At 38.8% G+C, this 21,272-nt stretch overlaps 1 protein-coding gene across 4 annotated transcripts in view; it reads left to right on the forward strand.

Annotated features, from left to right (window-relative positions):
• Nucleotides 1–21,272, forward strand: part of LOC127572087 (filamin-B) — a 154,387-nt gene that overhangs the window by 127,606 nt on the left and 5,509 nt on the right. For all 4 annotated transcript variants that reach the window (XM_052018958.1, XM_052018956.1, XM_052018957.1 and 1 more), the window contains 10 exons: nucleotides 1,022–1,180; nucleotides 2,071–2,274; nucleotides 2,765–2,917; nucleotides 3,332–3,454; nucleotides 7,626–7,892; nucleotides 8,839–8,976; nucleotides 10,324–10,439; nucleotides 13,532–13,664; nucleotides 14,070–14,246; nucleotides 18,852–19,070. In XM_052018958.1, the coding sequence (XP_051874918.1) occupies nucleotides 1,022–1,180; nucleotides 2,071–2,274; nucleotides 2,765–2,917; nucleotides 3,332–3,454; nucleotides 7,626–7,892; nucleotides 8,839–8,976; nucleotides 10,324–10,439; nucleotides 13,532–13,664; nucleotides 14,070–14,246; nucleotides 18,852–19,070 (1,689 nt within the window). The remainder of the gene's footprint in view (nucleotides 1–1,021; nucleotides 1,181–2,070; nucleotides 2,275–2,764; nucleotides 2,918–3,331; nucleotides 3,455–7,625; nucleotides 7,893–8,838; nucleotides 8,977–10,323; nucleotides 10,440–13,531; nucleotides 13,665–14,069; nucleotides 14,247–18,851; nucleotides 19,071–21,272) is intronic.

Raw genomic sequence — 21,272 nt, forward strand, 5'->3', positions numbered from 1 at the left:
CCTTGGTCTTGCTGACGTTGAGTTCAAGGTTGTTTTTGTGACACCACTCAACCAGCTGATCTATCTCACTCCTCCGTGCCTCCTTGTTGCCGTCTGAGATTTTACCAACAACAGTGGTGAATTTATAGATGGCGTTTGAGCTGTGCTTAGCCACACAGTTATGGCTGTAGAGAGAGTAGAGCAGTGGGCTAAGCACGCATTCCTTGAACAATGATCTTGTGACTTTGTTGGGGAAAAATTGCTGCTTTTGACATTCCAACTGCATCAAGATTATCTGGTTCTCTCCTCTTGCCCTCTCATCTTATCCCCTCCAAGATCTTATCTTTCCAGCAGCTATAATTAACTGTTTTGTTGCTGAAGAATCCTTCAAATTATAACATCTGGCTTGCTGAATTCTCCAAATAGCTGGAATGATTTCTGCTTGAATGTTACGTTATTTCAAAGATCTGCTATTCTCCACTTTGAGGCATTGGCAGTGAACTGGTATTTTTGTATGGGAGATCAATTGGGCTCATAATTAAAGGATGAGAATTGAGTATCGAAACCTGCTTACCCTGGCATGTCCAAGAGTAAATTTTTGAGGCTAGAGCTAAAGTTGAAGTTTTATTTAGTTGGCTTGTTGCATTGAGAAGATTTTTTTAATGGAGCTACAATTAGGTTGAAAACAATAAAAAAAAATCAAATCTGTACAAATATTGCATTACACAGAACAGCATTAGAAATGGGATATAGGTGAGGTTATTTCAGGAAACGTCTTGAGTTATCATTCAGTACTTTATAAAGCATGAAAGGAGTTCAAATTGTGGAAAGTGGATATCGCACCTAACAAATAATAACCATTTTTTAAAATTCTGATGATACCTTGAAAGTTGATAATATTCTTGAGCATGTTCATTGTGAACTGGGGCATCAAATAAATCTGAAGCACCTAAATTGGCTGAAATTTTTCTCCAGGAAGGAGAAAGTGTATCCAAAGCAATTACAAAAAGATGGATTGAAAATCACCTTGGTTGTTTTTCAGATGATAGCAGGCGGAAGTCCCAAGTCAAGGTTGGCTCGGCTGCTGACATCTCCTTGGACATTAATGAAAGTGATCTCAGTCTGCTTACTGCTAATATTAAATCTCCATGTGGGCAAGATGAGCCATGCTTGCTAAAGAGACTACCAAACAACCATATCGGTAAGTACCCAGAGCCATCAAGTTACATTCAGTGCCTCAACACTGGAACCAAAGCAACTGAACACTTCAGCGTACTGAAAGCAAACTGCAGATGCCAAAAACCTGTGAAGTACTCAGCAGGTCTCTGAGCTGGCTTAGATTTTGATGGACCTTCTCTGTCATAAGGAAATATGAGAAATAATGAGAGAGAGAAAGTTCAGGAAACATTGGTGGAGAGCAAGTTAACCTTTTGGGCAGTCAACCTGAAAGGTTAACACTCATTTTGACAGATGGTGCCTGACCTGCAATCATGGAGCATCCTTTGTTTAAGAATACTTGGATGGTGGGCCGAAGGGCCTGTTTTGTGCTGTATGGTTTTAACCATTCGGTTTGCCTTTTGACTTGTAAGTAAAAAATGCCATTGTTCTGAATCTGAGCACATTTATGTTGAAGTTGTACACTGAGATTCCTGGAAATGCATCCCCAGTTGGTAGCATCAAATGAACTATTTAGTAATCTCAGCAATCTTTAGGGGTCTTGGAGGTAGATACAGTGTGCATATGTGACTGTTGACCACAGATCACTATTTTACATTTTGTGTGAAATGCGTATTTCACAGCATATGTATTAAAAATTTTCAGTTGCCTGGAGATATTGCTCCAATCATATTGGGGCAAAAATAGGTCAAGATGCAAACTGTTGAGAGGTGTGACCCAAATGAATTTTACAGTGGCTTTAAAAGAGGAGATGGAGATGCACATTGCAAGCATATTTCACACTGAAGTTGTACTTGTTAGTGGGGTCTGTTGGTTCAAAGGAGATGAAAGACTCTTACAAATCCTGAGCTAGAAACTGTGGGAAAGTTGGGGATGGATAAAGATGGTTATATTAACAATATTCTTGACTACTAGGTATCTCCTTCATTCCACGGGAAGTTGGTAAACACCTCGTCAGCATAAAGAAAAATGGTAGGCATGTGGCAAACAGTCCAATTGCCATTATGGTGGGTCAGTCTGAAATTGGAGATGCCAGCAGAGTCCGGGTCTCTGGAGAAGGATTGGAGGCAGGACGTACATTTGAAATGTCTGACTTCGTTGTGGACACCAGAGATGCAGGTAAGATTTGAAAAGGGTTATTTTCAGAATGCAAAGAAATGATTTTCTGACATGTATTCCCGATAGTTGATAATCCAGAAATGCTGCATTACAGGAAAAGGCTGGTGACATGGTTCATGTTTTTTTTCCTTCCCCTCTTGCACCACAATCTGTACAACCCCATTTCTGAATGGACTTCTAATTTTACCAATTCCCATGTGAAACTGTCAGATCCTTTTTTGTTGCTTGGAAAGAATTGCTTTGGCCTGGGAAATGTTCACACACTGTCATAATTGACGCATGCAATAAATGACCCTTTTTTTTTAAAACTTGGAGCTTTTTATGATCTCGTGCAGATACAAAAGGAAGCTAGGATAGGTGGACTATAAAAGGTGCTTCCTGCCAAAACATTCCAATATTGCCTGTAGTATCTTGGTGAATTTTTGAATATTCAAAACCAAAACATTCTGAAATATATTCCCTTACATGTAACCATTACTTTCATGTACAGGTTACGGTGGGCTTGCATTATCTATTGAAGGCCCAAGTAAGGTGGATATTAACACAGAAGAGACGGAGGAAGGTACTTGCAAAGTTCTGTACTGTCCAACTGAGCCTGGCACTTACATAATTTACATCAAGTTTGCTGACCAGCATGTACCAGGTATGACACGTGAGAGCTACAAAGTTAATTTGCTTCAAAAGCTCTAGTGTTGGCGGCCATTGCTTATAGACAAAACAATGGATTGTTTGCTTGGGAATGTTATTTAACCACATGACTTACAAATTTAAAATACAGGAATTATCTCACTTCATAACTAAATAAAATATTTGTACTTCAAAAATTAATGTACATCAATTTGCAACACTTTTTGGATTGAAGACTGCTAATTTCATTGCTGCTTTTTCATTGCTGCAAGATACTTCAGACAGTAAGAGCAAATTTTTATTCATTATACAAGTGTTCCTGCATTTTGTGGAAATTAAGTGAATTTGAAAAACTTGCAATGCTGTTGATGTGCATGAATGAAGGTGGAACTGGAGTTGAATGTAAAGGAGAGACCTGTATTCTTTGCAGGGAGTCCATTCACAGTAAAGGTAACGGGTGAAGGCAGGGTAAGAGAGAGCATCACTCGCAGGCGACGGGCTGCATCTGAGGCAACAGTTGGAAGCATCTGTGATTTGAATTTGAAGATTCCTGGTAAGACTGGAAGAAGAATTGTTTGGAATCTATTGTTATTAAGGCTGTTTGGATTATAGGGTTTGTGTAATTGGCTTAGCAAAGCATTTACTGTATAACCAAGAAGCCTTAATGGAAGTTGGGTACTGTTGCGCCATTTTAAATGCCAGCTGTGCTATCATTGTAGTCTGACTGGTGGAAAATGTCATCAAATCTCTTTAAATCTTCACACAAAGAATAACTTTAAAACAAAGCTGTGAAATTTTCTAATCCTCCAACGCTAGTTCTAATAACTCAATCCAGCCTGAGGTTAAATGAATTAATCAGATAAGTTGCATTTACTTCTGAATACAGGGCATTGAAATCTTTCTAAAGGGCACAAATGTGAAGAATTAGTTCGTGTTTACAGTTTTGAGGAATGTGCTGTGGCAGCATTTCTGGTTCTGAATACTTTCCAGCCTTTTTTTTCCTTTCCACTGATTTGAATGTCATTTGTTTTTTATTTTAAAGTGAGACCTAGTGTGTTTTACAAGTTGAAGCTTGTAAAGTAGTAGCATTGCTAATGTAATGGCAAACATTAATAATATCATCAATTATCTGAACTGAAACATGAATCCTATTGGAGGTTTCCTTGTGTTTTAGATTGTGTCAGCAGAAATTTGGTTATTCCTAGTTCCTAATGAAACCAAATTGAAGGGTGGGTGAAAAAGGGGAGATTATTAGCAAACTAATGGAAATATCTAAAAGTTGCCCAATAGTCAAGTTTAATCTATTTTGGTAATTTAATTTTGGATGTTATTAAATTGCATTCATAATGAATAATGACCTTTTATTACATTCATGTGACACTGCCTTGAAATGTTTACAAGCCTGATGTGCAGATTGCTGCATTCCCCTCATTCATAGCATTGTGTGTGGGCAGAGCAAATTAACTTTCATCAGCACTGCCATTTAGGCTATTCTGGGGTAATCAGAGCTGAATCATTATCTAGGTCAAAATCAAAGAATAGATTGGCTATGTTCATGTGTGACATTGAGGTGTGGACATGCTTAAAAGTAAACGCATGAAAATACAGAAAACTGAAATACAGCTGTCTACTTCCTACACTCTTCTAAAATACAACTTCTTCTTTCCTGTCTTTCCTTTCCAATTCCTCTCAGTGACTTGGTTCCAACTAACGGTGGCTCGGGAGCGTCTCTCTCACATGCATTCAGATTTTCAGACAAGTTGCACTCCCTTGTGTGCTGAAAGTATGGATATTCGCCAGATTCAGTTTGAAAAACCCGAGGACCCAGCTAGTGTTCAAAGTCGACCTTTCCCCTCCCTGATTGGCCGCCTCGGCCAGGAGGAACATGACCTGTTCAGTGCAAGGCCATTAAGGTCGGAGGGTGCGTTTCAGCACTGGGCATGTGGATTCTGAGGTCGGCAGAATGTGCTCATTTTAAATTACCTAGCATGCTTATGTCAGTGGTTGTTGCATGAATGAGAATTTCCTTTCCTTGCACAGCACAGCATGTTTCCCAAAAATGCTTGCAGTCTCTTTCTAAATGCAGGGTCATGGTGTTATACTGTAATTTAAGGAAGTTGTGGGCAAACTGCACGTGGAGGAGGGTGGTTAACTTTGGCCCTCTACTGAGATGATTATTTGTCTTGTTTCCTGTGTTAATTCTAGAAATATTTAGGTTTGGGTTATATGTAGTAAACATGGCTCCCACCACAGTTTGTATCAAGTGATGAAGTCTGAGGCTTGGTGGAATAACTGAATAATTGGAACATCTCTCATTCTGTGGTACAAAGCGAAGTGCTGCAGAATTAAGTCATCAAGAAAACTCGTGATCTGTAATGGTTCTCATCTTCTGAATTTCTGAGGGTTTTAATAGTGACTAAAACTGCTTGTTATTGCTAAGATGGGCAATTTGACTTGGTCAAAACAGAACCCTGTCTAAATTCAGCCATTAGTTTGTTGTGATTTATTAATGCAGGTTATAATTTACTAACATTTCTAAAACCAGATTCAAGGAAGTTGCAATTTTAGAGAGTGCAATTTTTATCCATGGAGGTAATTTCCTTCTTGGTATTGTCTTCAATTATCTGATTTAAACAGCCACCCATGATTTGTTCAACCTAAATTAGGAACCCAAGTATACAAATTGGGAGCAGAAGTTGGACACTTGGCCCTTCAAAATGCTCCTGACAAATATTAACGGCATGACTGATCTAAGAGTAACTTCAACTCCACATTCCTATACTCGTAGTAAACTTTCACCACCAACTCCATTTGCTTATCAAGAATCTATCTTCCTTTGCGTTAATGTTCAGACTCTGCTTCAACTGCCCTCTGGAAGAGTCTCAAGACTAACCTTCTGACGAGACCCACTTTTACCTCATCAAATGTAAATGGGTGACCTTTTAAAAAAGAAAGTGATCCCTAATTTCAGATTCTCCCACAAGAGGAAATGCCCTCTCCACATCCACCCTTCAGGATCTGTCAGGATCTTGACAAACGTTTATAAAATTTGAGAAGCATAGAGTAGAGACCTGGTATCTCTCCACCCCCCAGACGAGGCTGAAATGTCCAGTACCAGAGGGCATGCATTTAAGGTGAGGGTGGGGAAAGTTCAGAGGAGATGTGCAGGGCAGGCTTTTTTACACAGTGATGGGTCCCTGGAATGCACTCTCAGGGGCAGTGGTGGAGGCAGATATGATCGAGGCATTATAGGGGCTCTTGGATAGGTACATGAATATGCAGAGAATAGAGGGATATGGACCCATGTGAAGGCAGAAGGGATTAGGTGTCATTAGCTTAATTAGTTCAGCAAAACATTGTGGCCCACAGGGCCTGTTCCTGTGCTGTACTGTTCTATGTTATTATCTTTGGATCTTGTAAGACCATGAAAAGGTTGGAGAATGAGGTTTGCATCTCATCAAATTCAGAACTTTTGGTCCCCCTAACAGGAGAAATTCTTAACCCTTCAACTAGGAAATTCAGTTTTATAGTATGGCAGAATTTATTAGGTAGGAGTTTTTCCCTCGGCTCCCCACCCCCCACTGCCTTGACTTAGACCTGGCCCATCTTCCTGACATCAAAGGGGGTTTGCTGCAGCCAAGGAGAGAGCATCAGTGTTGCTGCACCAATAACAGCAGAAGATCGTGAGAGGCTTTTCGAAGTTGCAGTTCCCCAAAGATTGCTAACAAGCTTATTATCTAGGCAGCAGATGGGAGAATTAATGTCTCCTTCCAAAGGTAACACTCCTGGCAGTTGCTACTGCAGTCCTGAGGTGCAGAGATCAGTGGTCAGAAGATGGAAACTTATAATAGAACTGGCCATCCCTTCCTGCCACACATTACTTCCATTTTCATATTAAAGGGTGGAGGTTAGGATGATAGAAATCTGGGTCAGAGTAATGTGATTGTAATAACTTCTCAGTTGACTTTGGATGTGGTCGTACATTGATGCGGTTGGATTGGTGCTCAAACATTTTCCCTCCCTGGTTGCTGGTCAGCACTTGAATATCATGCAGCAGGATGTCATTTTAGAAGCTTGGCATCTTCACTTGGAGAGGAAGTAACCATTCCACTACATGGAAAACTCCTCTAGTCATGGGTAAAATAGCTACAACTTGGCCTCTGTTCTAGGACTGAGGTGGGGAAAAATCCCAGGGAGTATTTCTGCTTGACATTAATGTGGGGTTTAGTCTTGCAATACACAGCTCTGCAGAATCCAAATAAATGCACATGTGGTCTTAGAGTAAAATTTCACTTTACTCACCTCCAGCTGACAACTAGAAATTAATTGAAGGTTAGTAGATTTTTTTTCATGTTTGATCTTTTTCATCATTAACTGTGTGGTTTTGTATAGCAATCATAAAGCTTTCAAAGTCTGTTCAAACTTGGCCAGTACTCAGATTAGTATGTCATCTTGAACCCTGACTAAGCCCATTTGATTTGGACCACCTACTCTCACTGCAGAGAAACATTTGCCTAGACTTGTAACGTTTACAGTCATGGTGTTCTAATGTCAGTGGCACCCAAGCTGCTTGGTCTGTAAAATCTCAAATTCTGCATTGATTTTGTGAACTGTTTTTGGTTTAAGGCAAACATGCTTTCTTCACAACATTTCATCAGGCTTCAGTTCTTTTGGCAGCAAATGTAATCTTTTGGTTCTGCTTAACACATGTTGTTCCTCCATAGAAATTGATGTACATGACATGTCTGCTCAAGTGACCAGTCCCTCTGGAAAGATTGATGAAGCAGAGATTACTGAAAGTGACAACCACACCTACTGTGTCAGATTTGTGCCACGTGAGATGGGTGTGCACACAGTCAGTGTAAAATATCGAAACCGGCATGTCCCAGGCAGTCCTTTCCAATTCACAGTGGGACCACTTGGTGAAGGAGGAGCTTTAAAAGTGCGAGCCGGTGGCCCAGGGCTTGAACGAGGGGTAGTAGGTGTCCCAGGTAAGTTCCTAATTTCACTGCTAGTTGTGATTTAGCCTGTTACTTCTGGTAGGGAGTTTTGTCTTGATTTGTTACGAGGAGTATGTGAGTGGCGTGGTAAGTGGTTTCCATGTGGAACAGTGTTGGAACGTGGGAAGTGTATATTAACAGTCTTAGCGCACATAATTGTTTGCCGATCATTGCCAAGTTTTTCTTTGCATTTGTTAGGACACTAGATTTTTCTTTCCTTTCTTTCCTTTGGTCCAAAGGGTCAAATCTTTCCTTCTCTTTCATCTCTTTGGAATCAAAAAGATTCCAAATCTTTCATTTTGGTCCTTTTGGTTTATTTGCTCTGTTAACCAACACAATGTCAATGGTATTGGTTCAAGAGCTATAGTCTTGTGCATATGTAATCTTGTGAGAAGTTGAATTTATAGGAAGGTGAACTTGCCTAGTTACCTGCCAAAGCTTGCAGGTACCAACACCACAAATTGTGCAGGTGTGATACCTGTCCAAAAGCTGGGGTCATTTGTCTGTGCTGTTGATGGCAATTGATCATAATTCCAACTGAGAACCTTGGAAAAGATCAACTGAGAACCTTGAAAGTCAAATGGTTACCCTGTCCTGTCGGGTGACAACAGCAGTGTCTTAAAGCTCAGTATCTTCCATAAGGAGTTGCAGAGCTTTCTCTGCCCCAATGGAAACAGGTGACAGGATTTTGGATGTCTGGAATTTGAAATGGGCCTACTTTCAAGTAATAGAATTTAACTCCTTTCTATTTAGTCATTCAGGGGACTTGTAACTTTTTAGATTTTAAAACTTCTCCTTTGCCTGGAAGTTCATTACTCTTAGTAAAGGACTGGGATGAATTAAAAATCATTCAAATAGTTCATAGATCAGACTGCAATTTGAAGTATACAAGAAATGCTAAAAGATAGAAATTATTGCTTTTAATACTTGCTCACAGCTGAATTCAGTATCTGGACACGGGAAGCTGGTGCAGGTGGCCTTTCCATAGCTGTGGAAGGACCCAGCAGGGCAGAGATTTCATTTGAAGACAGAAAGGATGGATCTTGCGGTGTGTCATACATTGCACAGGAGCCTGGTGAGTGCAGAACAGTTTGTAGACATTTGCTTGCAATCTAGAGTTGTTTCCTCAAAGGTGGATAGATTCATCTGAACATGGATTTTTTTTTGTCACCTCATCAAATCTAATCTGCAATTCTCTTGCATCTTCAGCTTGTGAAGAAAAATGTCTTCACACCTTCTCCCACTGTGCATCCTTGTGAAGTAGTGTCCAATCTGATCCCCACTACCAGGTTCAGAATTCTGGAGCCTTGTCTCCAGATTTCTGTGCCACTTTGGCTGGTGATTTGTGCATTGTATGTGGGCTTGCCAATTTAAAGAGAGATAAGCATCCAACATGGTCTACATATAACATTAAAATGCATCTGCCAATAAAAGACAGTGACTTGGTTGTGTTTTTCAACTTTTATCCTCTTTATAATACTAATTAACAGCCACAACCAGAAAACACAACTTTCCTGAACCAAAAACTATGCCTCTTTTTCCTAGTTGTATAGAACAATGCATCTCTCCTTGGACAGCCCCTCCTTTGGACAATGACTCCTACTCCAGTTTTGTGGGTTCTGAGGCTAATGTGGGAACTACATATTCTCCCACATGGGACATCAGGATGGGTAGTTCTATAAAGAGACCTGGACCTGAAACGTTACTGTTTCTCTTCCCACCACTGCTTGACCTGAGTTTTTCCAGCATTTTCCATTCTAATTTGTACCAAGTTCTATCCATTCATCCTTGCTGTTTTCAAATCCTTCCAAGCCCTTGCCTCTTCTTGCTTTGCAATCCTGCACTCTACCACTACATTTCTAGGTACTTGGTTATTCTTGATCACCTCATTGCAGAAGGATTAAACTCTTGGAATTCCCCAAACACTCCACCTCTTCATAACCATCATCCCCATCCAAAAAAAATTAAAATCTTTCTCGGATCAACTTGTCTTTGCCCCTTATTTTTTGGCTGTTAAATTTGGTTTGATATCCTGATGAAGCTTTGGGATTTATGCAAAGTTACTGAAGCTATATAAGTATTTATGGTGTAGACCGTTTTTGTTATTTCTGTTTTCTCTGCCTCAGCATCACAATCAGCTGTATTTGGCAATACAAAAATACATAACTTATTCAGTTGAATTGTCTAATAAAATGTTAAACTAGACTTCTGTAAATAAGTGAAGAGATTGCCACTAATTTTGGTATGAATCTTCAAAGGTGAAAGTACTGGTGTTCAGTACAATCCATTCTTCCATATGCATCCTAACTAATGTGAATAATATTAAATGCCATTGAGGTTTGATGTATGCCTTGTTTATGTCTTGATACAGAGTGATTTCTATATTTTAAGGTAGTTAAGTTATGTCTGTGTTTTGTTACAGGTGACTATGAAGTGTCCATCAAGTTCAACGATGAGTACATCCCTGACAGCCCCTTTATTGTCCCCATCACTGCTTCGTCAGAGGATGCAAGCAGACTTACTGTTACTAGTCTTCAGGTGAGACATGAGAAAATATCTGCTTCCTGGCTGTGGCACCCCTACTGCACATTCAGAGGTCACAAAGGGGCTTGATATAATTGGATATTAAGTCATCAGGTTTGAGGTGCTTTAAATATGAAATGGAGTAGAAGATATGGAAACAAATGAATGCAAAGAATTGGATTGCATAGCTTATTTTGAATTGCAAAGCAAAACTCCCACCAGGATCCTACTGAATGCTGGCCCCTTGATATGAGATTTTTACCTTAATTTAACGCTTGTTTATAGTGTAAATATCTATAGTTCTGGTGTACCACTTCCAAAAGTTGTGCTTTAAGAGTAGGAATACTGATTATAGGCTTCCCTTTTTGGTGAACTTGTGCTTCTCCCTAGGGGATGAAAGAACAGTTTGAGGAGTGAGGATAACATTGCATGAGATTGCAAGGGTAAAGATTTAATGCTAGGAAAGAAGTTTTTCACAAAATGAGATCAGTAGTGATTATGTACACTCCTGACGTTGTAGCTAGGTAATCTAATTTGACCGTGGCAGTTTTGAAGACTCCTTGTATGTAAGATGGTGTTTATAGGCCAAAATTTATCCCAAGGGAAAGATTTAAAGTAATGATTTGAGCTTAAATTTAAGTAAATCATTTTGGAAGCCCTTTTGGGGAATAAAACTTTAAAATCATTTCTTCATGTTGAAGAATACTCAATTTTGCCATTTCTTTGAATATGAAATGCCATAATAACATCAACTTATTAGATCATTAATGTGTGACCCTCTACTTGATAGTGCCAAGAAGAAACTAGTTCTCAAACCTGCCCAGCAGATCACTGGCTGATATAAGTGATATTGCTTCATGGGAGTTTTTTTCTTTGTTAATAATATTACCATGACCCGGGTTTGAATTTGATCCAACCTATTGAGTTCTGGGTGCATGCTATGAAATAGAGGCTTTGTGTAGATGTGACCTTTTAATGCATGTGTAAGAAGGGGTTCACTGTCTGCCACTTAATATTTTAGGATGTTTTTCTTGTGTCTCATTTAAAGGTTTTTAACAGCATACCTGCAAGATGCATGTCAATAACAAGCTAAAGGTTGAAGAGAATCACGAGCTTACCAAAGTTGATTAAGTTGTGTAATTCATATTAGAAGCTAAAACTGAATTTGCTGCTTCTGGGGTTTTGGTGCACAACTTAAAATCAAATAAAACTAACAATAAGTCATTTCAAATTGATTGCCAAACAAGGTAACTCTCTTCAACCATTTAGCAGCAACTAATGGTAGCAGGTAATGTGAATTGATTTGATCTAGTACCAGATCTCGAATATTGTTTAAACACATTTTGGTTACAGTGAATTTTTACCATATTGAAATATAGAAATGCATTGGCTTTGATATTGTAACCAGTAATTTAAGAACAGCGCCCACAATTAATCAAAGCCCAGACACCAGGCTTTTATGCCATAAATGGAAGTTGATACATTTTTTTCAGTGCTTTGTTTTCTGTAGGGAAGCTGTGGCACATCTGAGAATGGAAAACAACATTGCATCTTCTGCCAATCAATATGAAGAATCTCAAATTTTAAATCTATTATTTTAAAGCAATAAGACTTCAGATTTGTGTTTTCAGAAGTTTTGGCAATAATTGTTAAAACAGAAGTGCGGGTCATAACCACTTTCACATGAAAGGGTAAACCCAACTTTTTAACCACATTTAGTAGGCAGGTCCCCTAACTTTTCTCTCTCCTGTTTTAATACAAAGTATTTTAATGAAATTGCAGTGCAGCAAAGCTTGTGGCATATTTCCATGACTAACTACTGTGAAAGTTGGCTGTTGCTGTCAGATGTACTTGGTGCTGACTGCCTCTGATTCCTACTGTTAAATACAAGCCATTCTCTTTTAACAGTGAGTGGCAAACTTTAGGAAATCACGTAGCCGAAACTGAAATATAATCAAAATGCTTTTGACATGCAGTGTTTCTTTTGCACATTAGAATTTGTACTTGCTTGCTCATTGCTGGGCCAATTTGGCATGGATCAGTGAAGAAATTGCTTTGTCTCATGCTCTGAACTTATCAGTCTCGAGAACCGTAAGCTTTCATGCCACAATATTTCTAAACTCAACATGGGCCTGAAATTTGCAAACAGCTTCCTATTCTCGCCCTGTTAAAATTGATTCCATAACCTAACCTAGCTGATCACGATAGATTTTTGGCTGCAGACAACATCAGCTGTTTGGAGTTATGAACTGGAGATGCCAAGTTGTTTTGTCAAAAAAAACTGCTCTTAAAGCAAGTTCTGTACTCGTTGCCACAGAATGCTACCTGCTGAAATGGAAGCTGAATCTTTGTTTTTAAACTTCATTCGCACAGCCCAAGTTAAACTTCGTCTTAAAGAAGGTGGCCTTTTATTAGGCTAGACAGCAAATTTGTTTCTTATTTAAAAAAAGTATCTGGCACAATTAAGTCCCAAGTTTTATGTTGGTCTTTGTAAAACTATTTTAAGTGGATTTGACACCTGCTTTTGATCATGGTATTTCTTTTGCAGGCTGGTTGTCTTTTATCTTCAAATTTTGAAGTGGGTTGAAGATCTAAAACAGTTGCATTACTGACATATTGATTCTCATAGTTGAGTTGGGATATTTCATCACTTATTCCATTACCAAAATATCTACACTGCACAAATTGCAAACAGCACTGTGCACATTAATTCATCTTTGCATGGCTCAATGTAACATTTCTGTGGTTTTGGTTTATAACTTTAAACTCATTGATTGCCTGCAGGATTTTCATCTGTTCAAAAGCAAGCAGCAATGACTTTCTCTTCCATAACTTTGTTCTACCAAGGAATATTTTTTCCTAGAAGGAAACTAAGACAAGTTAAGAAGCCCTGTCTTACTCTGGGCATTTTGGTTGCACTAGGTGCATTTGAACATTTTTTGGTGTGTGGTTGAATTAGTCCTGTCATTCATTGCTATGAAGTACCTGGCAAACAGCCAAGTGGGTTAAAAGGTGAAGTAGGTAGTCCAATTAGACGATGCTGCGTTGTTCTGCATTTGTGCTTGTGTTCTAAAAGTGCAATGAAGTGTTTGCCATTCAATCTCCAGGAGTCAGGTTTAAAAGTTAATCAACCCGTGTCATTTGCTGTGCGACTGAATGGTGCTAAGGGTTTGATTGATGCCAAAGTTCATACTCCCTCTGGGGCAGTGGAGGATACCTATGTCTCACAGATAGAGTCAGGTAAGCAGCTGTGAACAGCTCTTGATTATTTTTGCTTGGGGTCTACTTCTGTTCCTCTTTCTTGTGCTGCACCCATCCCCTTGACAGGGGAGGGATGGGAAGGTTGAATAAGGAGTTGCAAGCACAACATGTGGGTCTCAACTGCCAAGGCTATGACAACTCTCCTGTGTACTGGAGGTATGATTTTAGCCAGAGTATTGAATGTTTGAGCCTGATTTTCTGACTGTTTTACTTGTAAGTCTAGTATGGCAGAGCCCTGTATTTGTTTCGTGCTGTTTAATGAAATATATATTTTATGGTGCATGTATGGAGTTCCTATATAGTGTTGGCCTCTGGAGTATAAGTGCTGGTCACGTTGCTAAATGTATGGTTTAAAAGTTCAGTTCTTAATGGTGTTTGTTACAGACAAGTATGTTATTCGATTCCTCCCTCATGAGAATGGTGTTCATTCTATTGACGTCAAATTCAATGGCAAACACATCACGGGCAGTCCGTTCAAAGTTCGAGTTGGTGAACCTGGGCAGGCAGGAGATCCAGGTCTGGTTTCAGCTTATGGATCAGGTCTTGAAAAAGGAAGCACTGGTAAGATGCTGATACTGGTACATGTGCTGAAATGTCTCAGTACCTTTGTTTATTGTATCCTTGGTCTGGTGTACATAATTTTGAAATGCCAGAGTTTTCTGGCTGTGAAATTATGCTATTTCTTTGTAATTGGGTAAGAGTGCACAAATCTAATGGTGGCACAATATCAGAGTACATCTGTGTGAAGAATTAATGGGCCTTTTTTTAAAACAATGTCATGTCTAAATTACTTGCATCATCTGTGCTTTAGTGAGTGACAGATCAACATGAGCACATGTTCATTCACAGTAAAGGCTACTTTTAACAAAGCTCGAAGTGGGTTCCTGTTGCAGTGAAGTTCATGTCAATTAGACAGGGTAGTGGGGGCGGTGGAGGAAAGTGCTTAAAGGAGCCTGTGCAGTCACCCATGTAATCTGCCTTCTCAGTACATTTATCAAGACTTTCACTCCAGAAATGCTTCCTATAAACAAGGTAGATTATTTTACTTACAATCCAGAGGCTGGTGAATGCCTCGTGAAACTCTGGCTCCATCTGCCCCCTTAGACTGTAAAGATCTCACAGCTCCATTTTGGAGAGCAGTAAATTTATTCACAGTGCACTGGGATGTCTTTAACTTGATCAATGTCAGTAAAACTTCCTGGCATCTCACATTGTCCATGGAGCACTATTGCTTGTTTTAGTTCCTACATTACAACATTTTGAAAATTGGCTGTAAAACACCTGGATCAACTGAGGTCATAAGTGGCGCTATGTAAATATATTTTAGTTAATTTGTGAAAGTTTGCACCTGAAACTCCTCTATTCCATGCAAAGCGAGCTTTTCATACGAGGACATTTGCCACAATCTTGACCAATACTGAAGATGAGTGGTCGGGATATTAGATGCAATTATATCTTTATGCAAGTTGGTATACAATTGAGAGCTTTGAGCCATTGTGCATTGTCCCTGTGCATTACACAGCAGTTATTTATAGAATAATCCATTAAGCACATTAAACAAATGTCAAGCCTTTAAATTGATTTTCTACTGAATTCCATCTGTTTCCTTCTCCCAACACCAACCATCCCATACAGCTTCAGAAACTGTAAACTTGTTCTCTGTGTTGAGCCATGTTGTTCTAACTATTTTGTCCTCTTTTAAAAGAAGCCCTTTCTTTCATTCCTTTAACCCAGACTGAATTTGTACCTGGAGGGGGACTGCTGCCATCCAGTTCCCTATAAATTAACTACTAACAGCTTCGGTATTCTTCCCTGTAAGAAATAAGGCTGTGACTCATTGGGGGAAATGGCAAGATGTTGATCCAAGATTTTCTTTTGCAATGTGAGCATTGATTATCTTTGCCTCCCTGCCAGTCACCCTTCACTGTTGCCTCTTATTCTCTATTCATACCTTGGTTTCACACAAATAGCTTCAGTCTCCTAAACAGGAAAGTATCTTGACGCTGATTAATCACTGAGGAAAAAAAAACATATATGGGAAGTCTAGTTAGGCTGCTTTTGGGGAAGAAAATAATTTGTAAAGTTGGGAGTTTGTAGCCTTGGTGACTGCCTTATCTTTTATGTGAGATATTTTCAAGATGTTCTTTTGATCATAACAGTTCAGTGCATTGTCCAGCCATGCCCCACTGAGTTTAAAATTGCACATTCTCCCCTCAGCATTAATTTCCACTTTCTGCATGGAGTTTTCCTGGCAGTTCTGGGCAAGTTAAAATCATTCTATCAATAGTCTAATTGCTCTTTCCACTTCAAAACTGAATTTAGGTTGCAATTCAGTATTGCCAGCTCTCGAATTGACACATTTGCTAGACACGAGTTTCAGCAATGGAATTCCCACCATCTATTTCAGTATTCAGTATTATCTTGACGGATGAAAGCAAAGCCATGATTACTTTAAGCTGATGTCTGTCTGCTCTCCCAAGTGGACTTGCGTGCACTTCCAGAGAACAGTAGGGGGAAGTTATCCCTTTCACGCCCTGTATTTGCATCTTAACCAAAATCGCTGAAGATTGCAACATGTTTATCAGATTGCACTTTATGGGGATTTGCTTCTTGCAAATTTGCTGTTTTTTCCTACACTTTGGCAGTACTTCATTAGGTTATCCTGAAAAGGATGTGAAAGATGCTTACATTTAAACTGTTGTTATCTCATTAGCGCATGCTTTCAGCATGTTTATCCACTCTGCCTAGGTTTCACTAATTTGCTTTTTGCTTCCTGCATTTTCAGAAGTGTCTTAAATGGAATAACTGAGGTGGAAATTTAGGGGTACTTAATCCTATTTTTTTTATTAAAACTGTAGAATTTAGTGGATTTTATTAGAATCTCCATTGGAATTACATTGAATTATACAGGATCCACAGCACCAAAATAGGCCATTTGGTCCATTCTCCAATGTTTCAAGGAATAAGGACCCAGCCTGACCAACCTCTCTCTATAACTCAGGCCCTCTAGTCTTGGCAACATCCTCATAAATCTTTTCTGCACTCTTTCCAGTTTAACCATGTCTTTCCTATAATGGGATGACCAAAACTGTAGACAGCACTCCAAGTCTGGCCTCACCAACAACTTGTACAACTGCAACTTAATGTCCCAACTCACTGCCCTGACTGATGAAGGTCAACGTGCTAAGTACCTTTTTCGCCACACTGTCTACCTGTGACACCACTTTGAATGAACTATGCACTTGTACTCCTAGGTCCCATTACACTCCCTGGTGCCCTACTATTCATAGTATCAGTCCTACTCTGGTTTGACTTTCCAAAAATGCATCACCTCACGCTTGCCTGTAGTGAAATCCATTTGCTGCTCCTCGGCCCACTTCACTAACTGATCGAGATCTGCCTGTAATCTACAATAACCTTCTTCACTATCAACAACATCTCCTAACTTCATGTCAATCTCAGTAAGAATTTAATCTGGCCTTTGAGCAGATTAAGATTTACTCTGGATGAATTTATACTCATAGTTGCATCATTGTTATTGGCAAAATTCTTAATTTTTTCTGTGCTTCCTGTGTTTGCCTTTTACATATGTAGGTCAGAACTTAGGTTTCCAATTGTGATCTATCCAGGGTACCATACAATAAAATTCTGTACTTTGGAAACCAATCCTTGGTGCTTAACATTATGGCCTTACCAAACTGTTACTATTTTCAGAGACTTCTTTAAAAATCTGTATTCCTTATAACTTTCCTTTGCCATTATGCCATTTGGTTTCTGCTCCTTTCCACGAAATGCAGCTTCCTTGGTCCTCCTGCAAATGAATTGTCATGCACTGTTTGCAGTGAAGAGATGCATTTATATAGCACCATTTTTCAGTGTGCCCGATTTGGTTTACAATCAATCTAGATGTAGTAATAATTAACACAAAACCCAATCTGCATTAATTAAGGATTAGACATTGGCTAAAACAGGCAGAAAAATCTCTATTTTCACAATTGACTGTGTATATGTGTTTCTCTATTTTAGAGGATCCTCTGCTGTTGATATTGGCAAATTAGTATTTGTAAATTTCAGTGCTAAACTGTCTACAATGCCATTGTTTTTCCTCAACAATTGGATGTTAATTGGCAGCTATTCAAGTGTAGATGCTAGTTGTTTACAGATTACCTCTGTTTTTTGTGTCTAAAACAACAGCTGTCTTGAAGACTACTGCATTTTGCACATTGCAGTCATCTTTGTCCTGTCTCTCTGACTTATCTCTTGAAAACAGATTGCTGTTCCCATGACTAAACTGACAGTTCAGCTTCCTATCTAATGACTGGTTCGGCTCAATCAAGAACCATTGTATGGTTGTTTATAAATGTTAGAGTATGGAGATGGCAGTGAACAAAAGAGCTTTACAGCAACACAAAGCCACTTTGTGAATTTTTAAAGCTATTTTTCCTGAGAGTGCCAGCAAATATGGCTGAGACTTTTAAATGGCTTCCTATCTTTAAAAGCTATTTTTGAATCTGTTAGAAATTAATGCCACAAAATAGTGTGAGGAAAAACAAATATTTAATTATGTTTCAAAACTGCTGTAATTTGTAACTCTCAAACAGTTGGTAGTATAAAGAGTGGAAGTTGCTCGCCACTTGTAAATTTTAAAATTATTGTACAAATAGCTTGAGGCTGGTGAGCAATTTGGTCTTTGACAACGCTTCAACAGCGGAAATCTGTTTTAAATGACCTTTTGCAAAAGTTATTGTTTGTTGTTAAGTTAAATTGGATTGCTCATGCTGGTTAGCTTGGGTTGTCAAACAGGAAATTTGTGCTAGATTATCCCTCTTGGGAATGGGGTGGAGACCCAGATGGGGCTTTTCCTGTTGCAATTGTAGTGAATCCTATGCATCATTGCAACAGATTGTCAAGCTAGCGTGTGATTTCATGACCACAGGCGAGGCAAAGGTCACTTGATAATGAAAAAATAAGGCACAGCTGAAAATTCATGCTAACTTTTCCATGCATCACTAATGCACTGTATGCATTAGCATTAGTGCAGTATCTGGAGTGTGCTACTCTTTTAAAATATTTTGGATGGAACTCATATTCTGCTGCTGGGTGGAGGCTGGTTCTGTAGATGCAATGTTCTTGATGTATAACGGATATCGCATCCTTTGATTATAGGTGTCCAGTCTGAATTTATTGTTAAAACTGCCAATGCTAGCCCCGGCTCGCTTACAGTTGCAATTGATGGGCCATCAAAGGTGAAAATGGACTGCCAAGAGTGCCCTGAAGGATACAAGGTCTTGTATACACCAATGGCACCAGGGGACTACCAAATTGGAATTAAATACGGTGGACCCTACCACATTGTGGGTAGTCCTTTCAAGGCGAAAGTAACAGGTAATGTAACTAGGACATGAGACATTTGGCAAACCAGATAGACGTCAAGCATTCTACATTAGATATGCAGGCAATGATGCATGTCTGTTATCTAGCATCTTTGGTGAAAATATCTTAATACCATTGTTTGTGTGAATGGAGCTTTTTATCTCAGCAAGTGAAATATTAAAACTTCGAATGAAAAGACTCTGATTTCTAGTTTCTTAGTGTGGTCTTGTCATTTAAAAACAGTTTTTTTTAAGAGAAGTGCTTTACAATTAACTAGCTCTCTGAAACTCTAGTCAGTCATTTATTGTTCAGCTGAGTTAAGTGCCTGGAGGGACCTCTGCACATGTGCTTTTTATACTGTGGTCGTGACAGTGTTTTATTAATCTCATTTGGATCATAGTTTACAATTCTGGTGACACCTAGACCACAGTAAATACTATTGACAATAATGCAATAGAGTATTTCTTCTCAATATTAGTTGGAACATAAATATGTTATTGTTTTAGAAATATTCCTGAAAGCCATCTGGTAGAGAAGAAGTAATTGGATATGTTGATCAACAATACCTTTGAATGATTATGGAAAGTTTGACTGCTTTTATTTTTAGTTAATTTTGAGGCTTGTATACAATTAGCACATGTTAAAATTTGGAACTTGGCATTTCCAAAATATTTCAAAATAGCTTGATTTGAGTGACTTTTGAGTAACTTTTTGTGGGTCTAAGAATATTTCAGTAGCAACTAATCACAAATTAATTTGAGAATTTTTAAGTTGCAAGATATTAGCAGATATTTATGGTGGGGTTAAATTTTGCAAATTCAAAAGGGTGTTCATTTACAAAAATTTGGCTTCTTGAGGAATTGAAGGTGGAAAAAGTACGTGTTACATATCTGAGTCATTTCAGCATGGCTTCAAATTGTCAGCTGGTCAGAATTTATTGTTTAAGGTTTTCTGGTAGACTGCATAGTAAAACTGTTGGGGTTGTGACTGTATTTTAGGATTTGTTCCAAGGCTGATCTTAAATATGTATTTAAAAAAATCTTAACTGCCCCATTGCAGAGTCTTGACTCATTTTTCCCACTCCTTTTCTGCGTCATAGATTCTGCCTTTCTAGTACCCAAGTTGAATATTGGATTTTGATTTTTTTTTAATTGCCAGCTGTAACTTGGTGGACAGTATTTGAGATCTGCACCAGAAGTACAAGTTTAGTTAATGCTATTGGAATACTGAGGAAGTACTGGACTCTTCAGGCATGAGCTCTTTTGAGTCATCCAGGTGATCATAAGATCCCACAGCACGAGCTTCAGGGGCAAAGGAATTGTAACTCTGTTGTCCTGGTCAATATTTATACCTCAATAGGTTTAGCCATGATCACATTTGTTGTGGAAGCCTGTGCCTAAAGTGATGTTTCTTGTGTTGCTACAGTGATTAAACTTAAATTTACTTCATTGACTGTAAAGTGTTTTGAAATTTTGAAATATCAGTCAGATGCTCTGTGCAAATGCAAATTTTATAAAATTGATTAATGAAGCACTTAGATCATTGGCTTTTTGAGGGTCAGCCTAACTTTTGTCTGATGTAGATAATGCAAATGAAATGTCAAATCAACTCATCCAGTTGTCGAATCAAAAATTTCCTGAAATTAAGTATTGGGAAGACTGAACACCCCACCCTAAACTTGTTCTTCTGGTCATTAGTTCTATCTCCTTTGTAACTGCCTGAGGCCAAGATGAGCTTCAGATCACATCTGTGCCACTACCTCTTCCCATTGCCATAACTCTAGGCTTGCCTTGGCTCAGCATTGAAATGCTAATACACATTCTTCCTAGATGAGACTTCCTTGACAGCTGTCTCCTATCCTTGACCTTATTGCCCATATCCTAATTTGCTCCGAGTCCAATTTGTCTTCAGCCCTTTATTTACTGACTGACTTTGGTTCCCAGTTAAACCATCCTTGTTTTCAAATTCCTATTGCACCTTATGGTACTGCACTTTCTCTGTAGCTGTGACACTTTACTCTGTACTGTTACTGTTTTTACCTGTACTACCGCAATGCACTCTGTACAAGCTCAATGTAACTGCACTGTGTAAGTAATTGACCTGTACGATCAGTATTCAAGACAAGTTTTTCACTGTACCTTGGTACAAGTGACAATAATATACCAATACCAAAATTCATGTTTTCAAATGTAATTCCCCAGATATCTGTGCTTT

The sequence above is a fragment of the Pristis pectinata genome, chromosome 6 (genome assembly GCF_009764475.1).
Source record: "Pristis pectinata isolate sPriPec2 chromosome 6, sPriPec2.1.pri, whole genome shotgun sequence".
Classification (NCBI taxonomy): Eukaryota; Metazoa; Chordata; class Chondrichthyes; order Rhinopristiformes; family Pristidae; genus Pristis; species Pristis pectinata.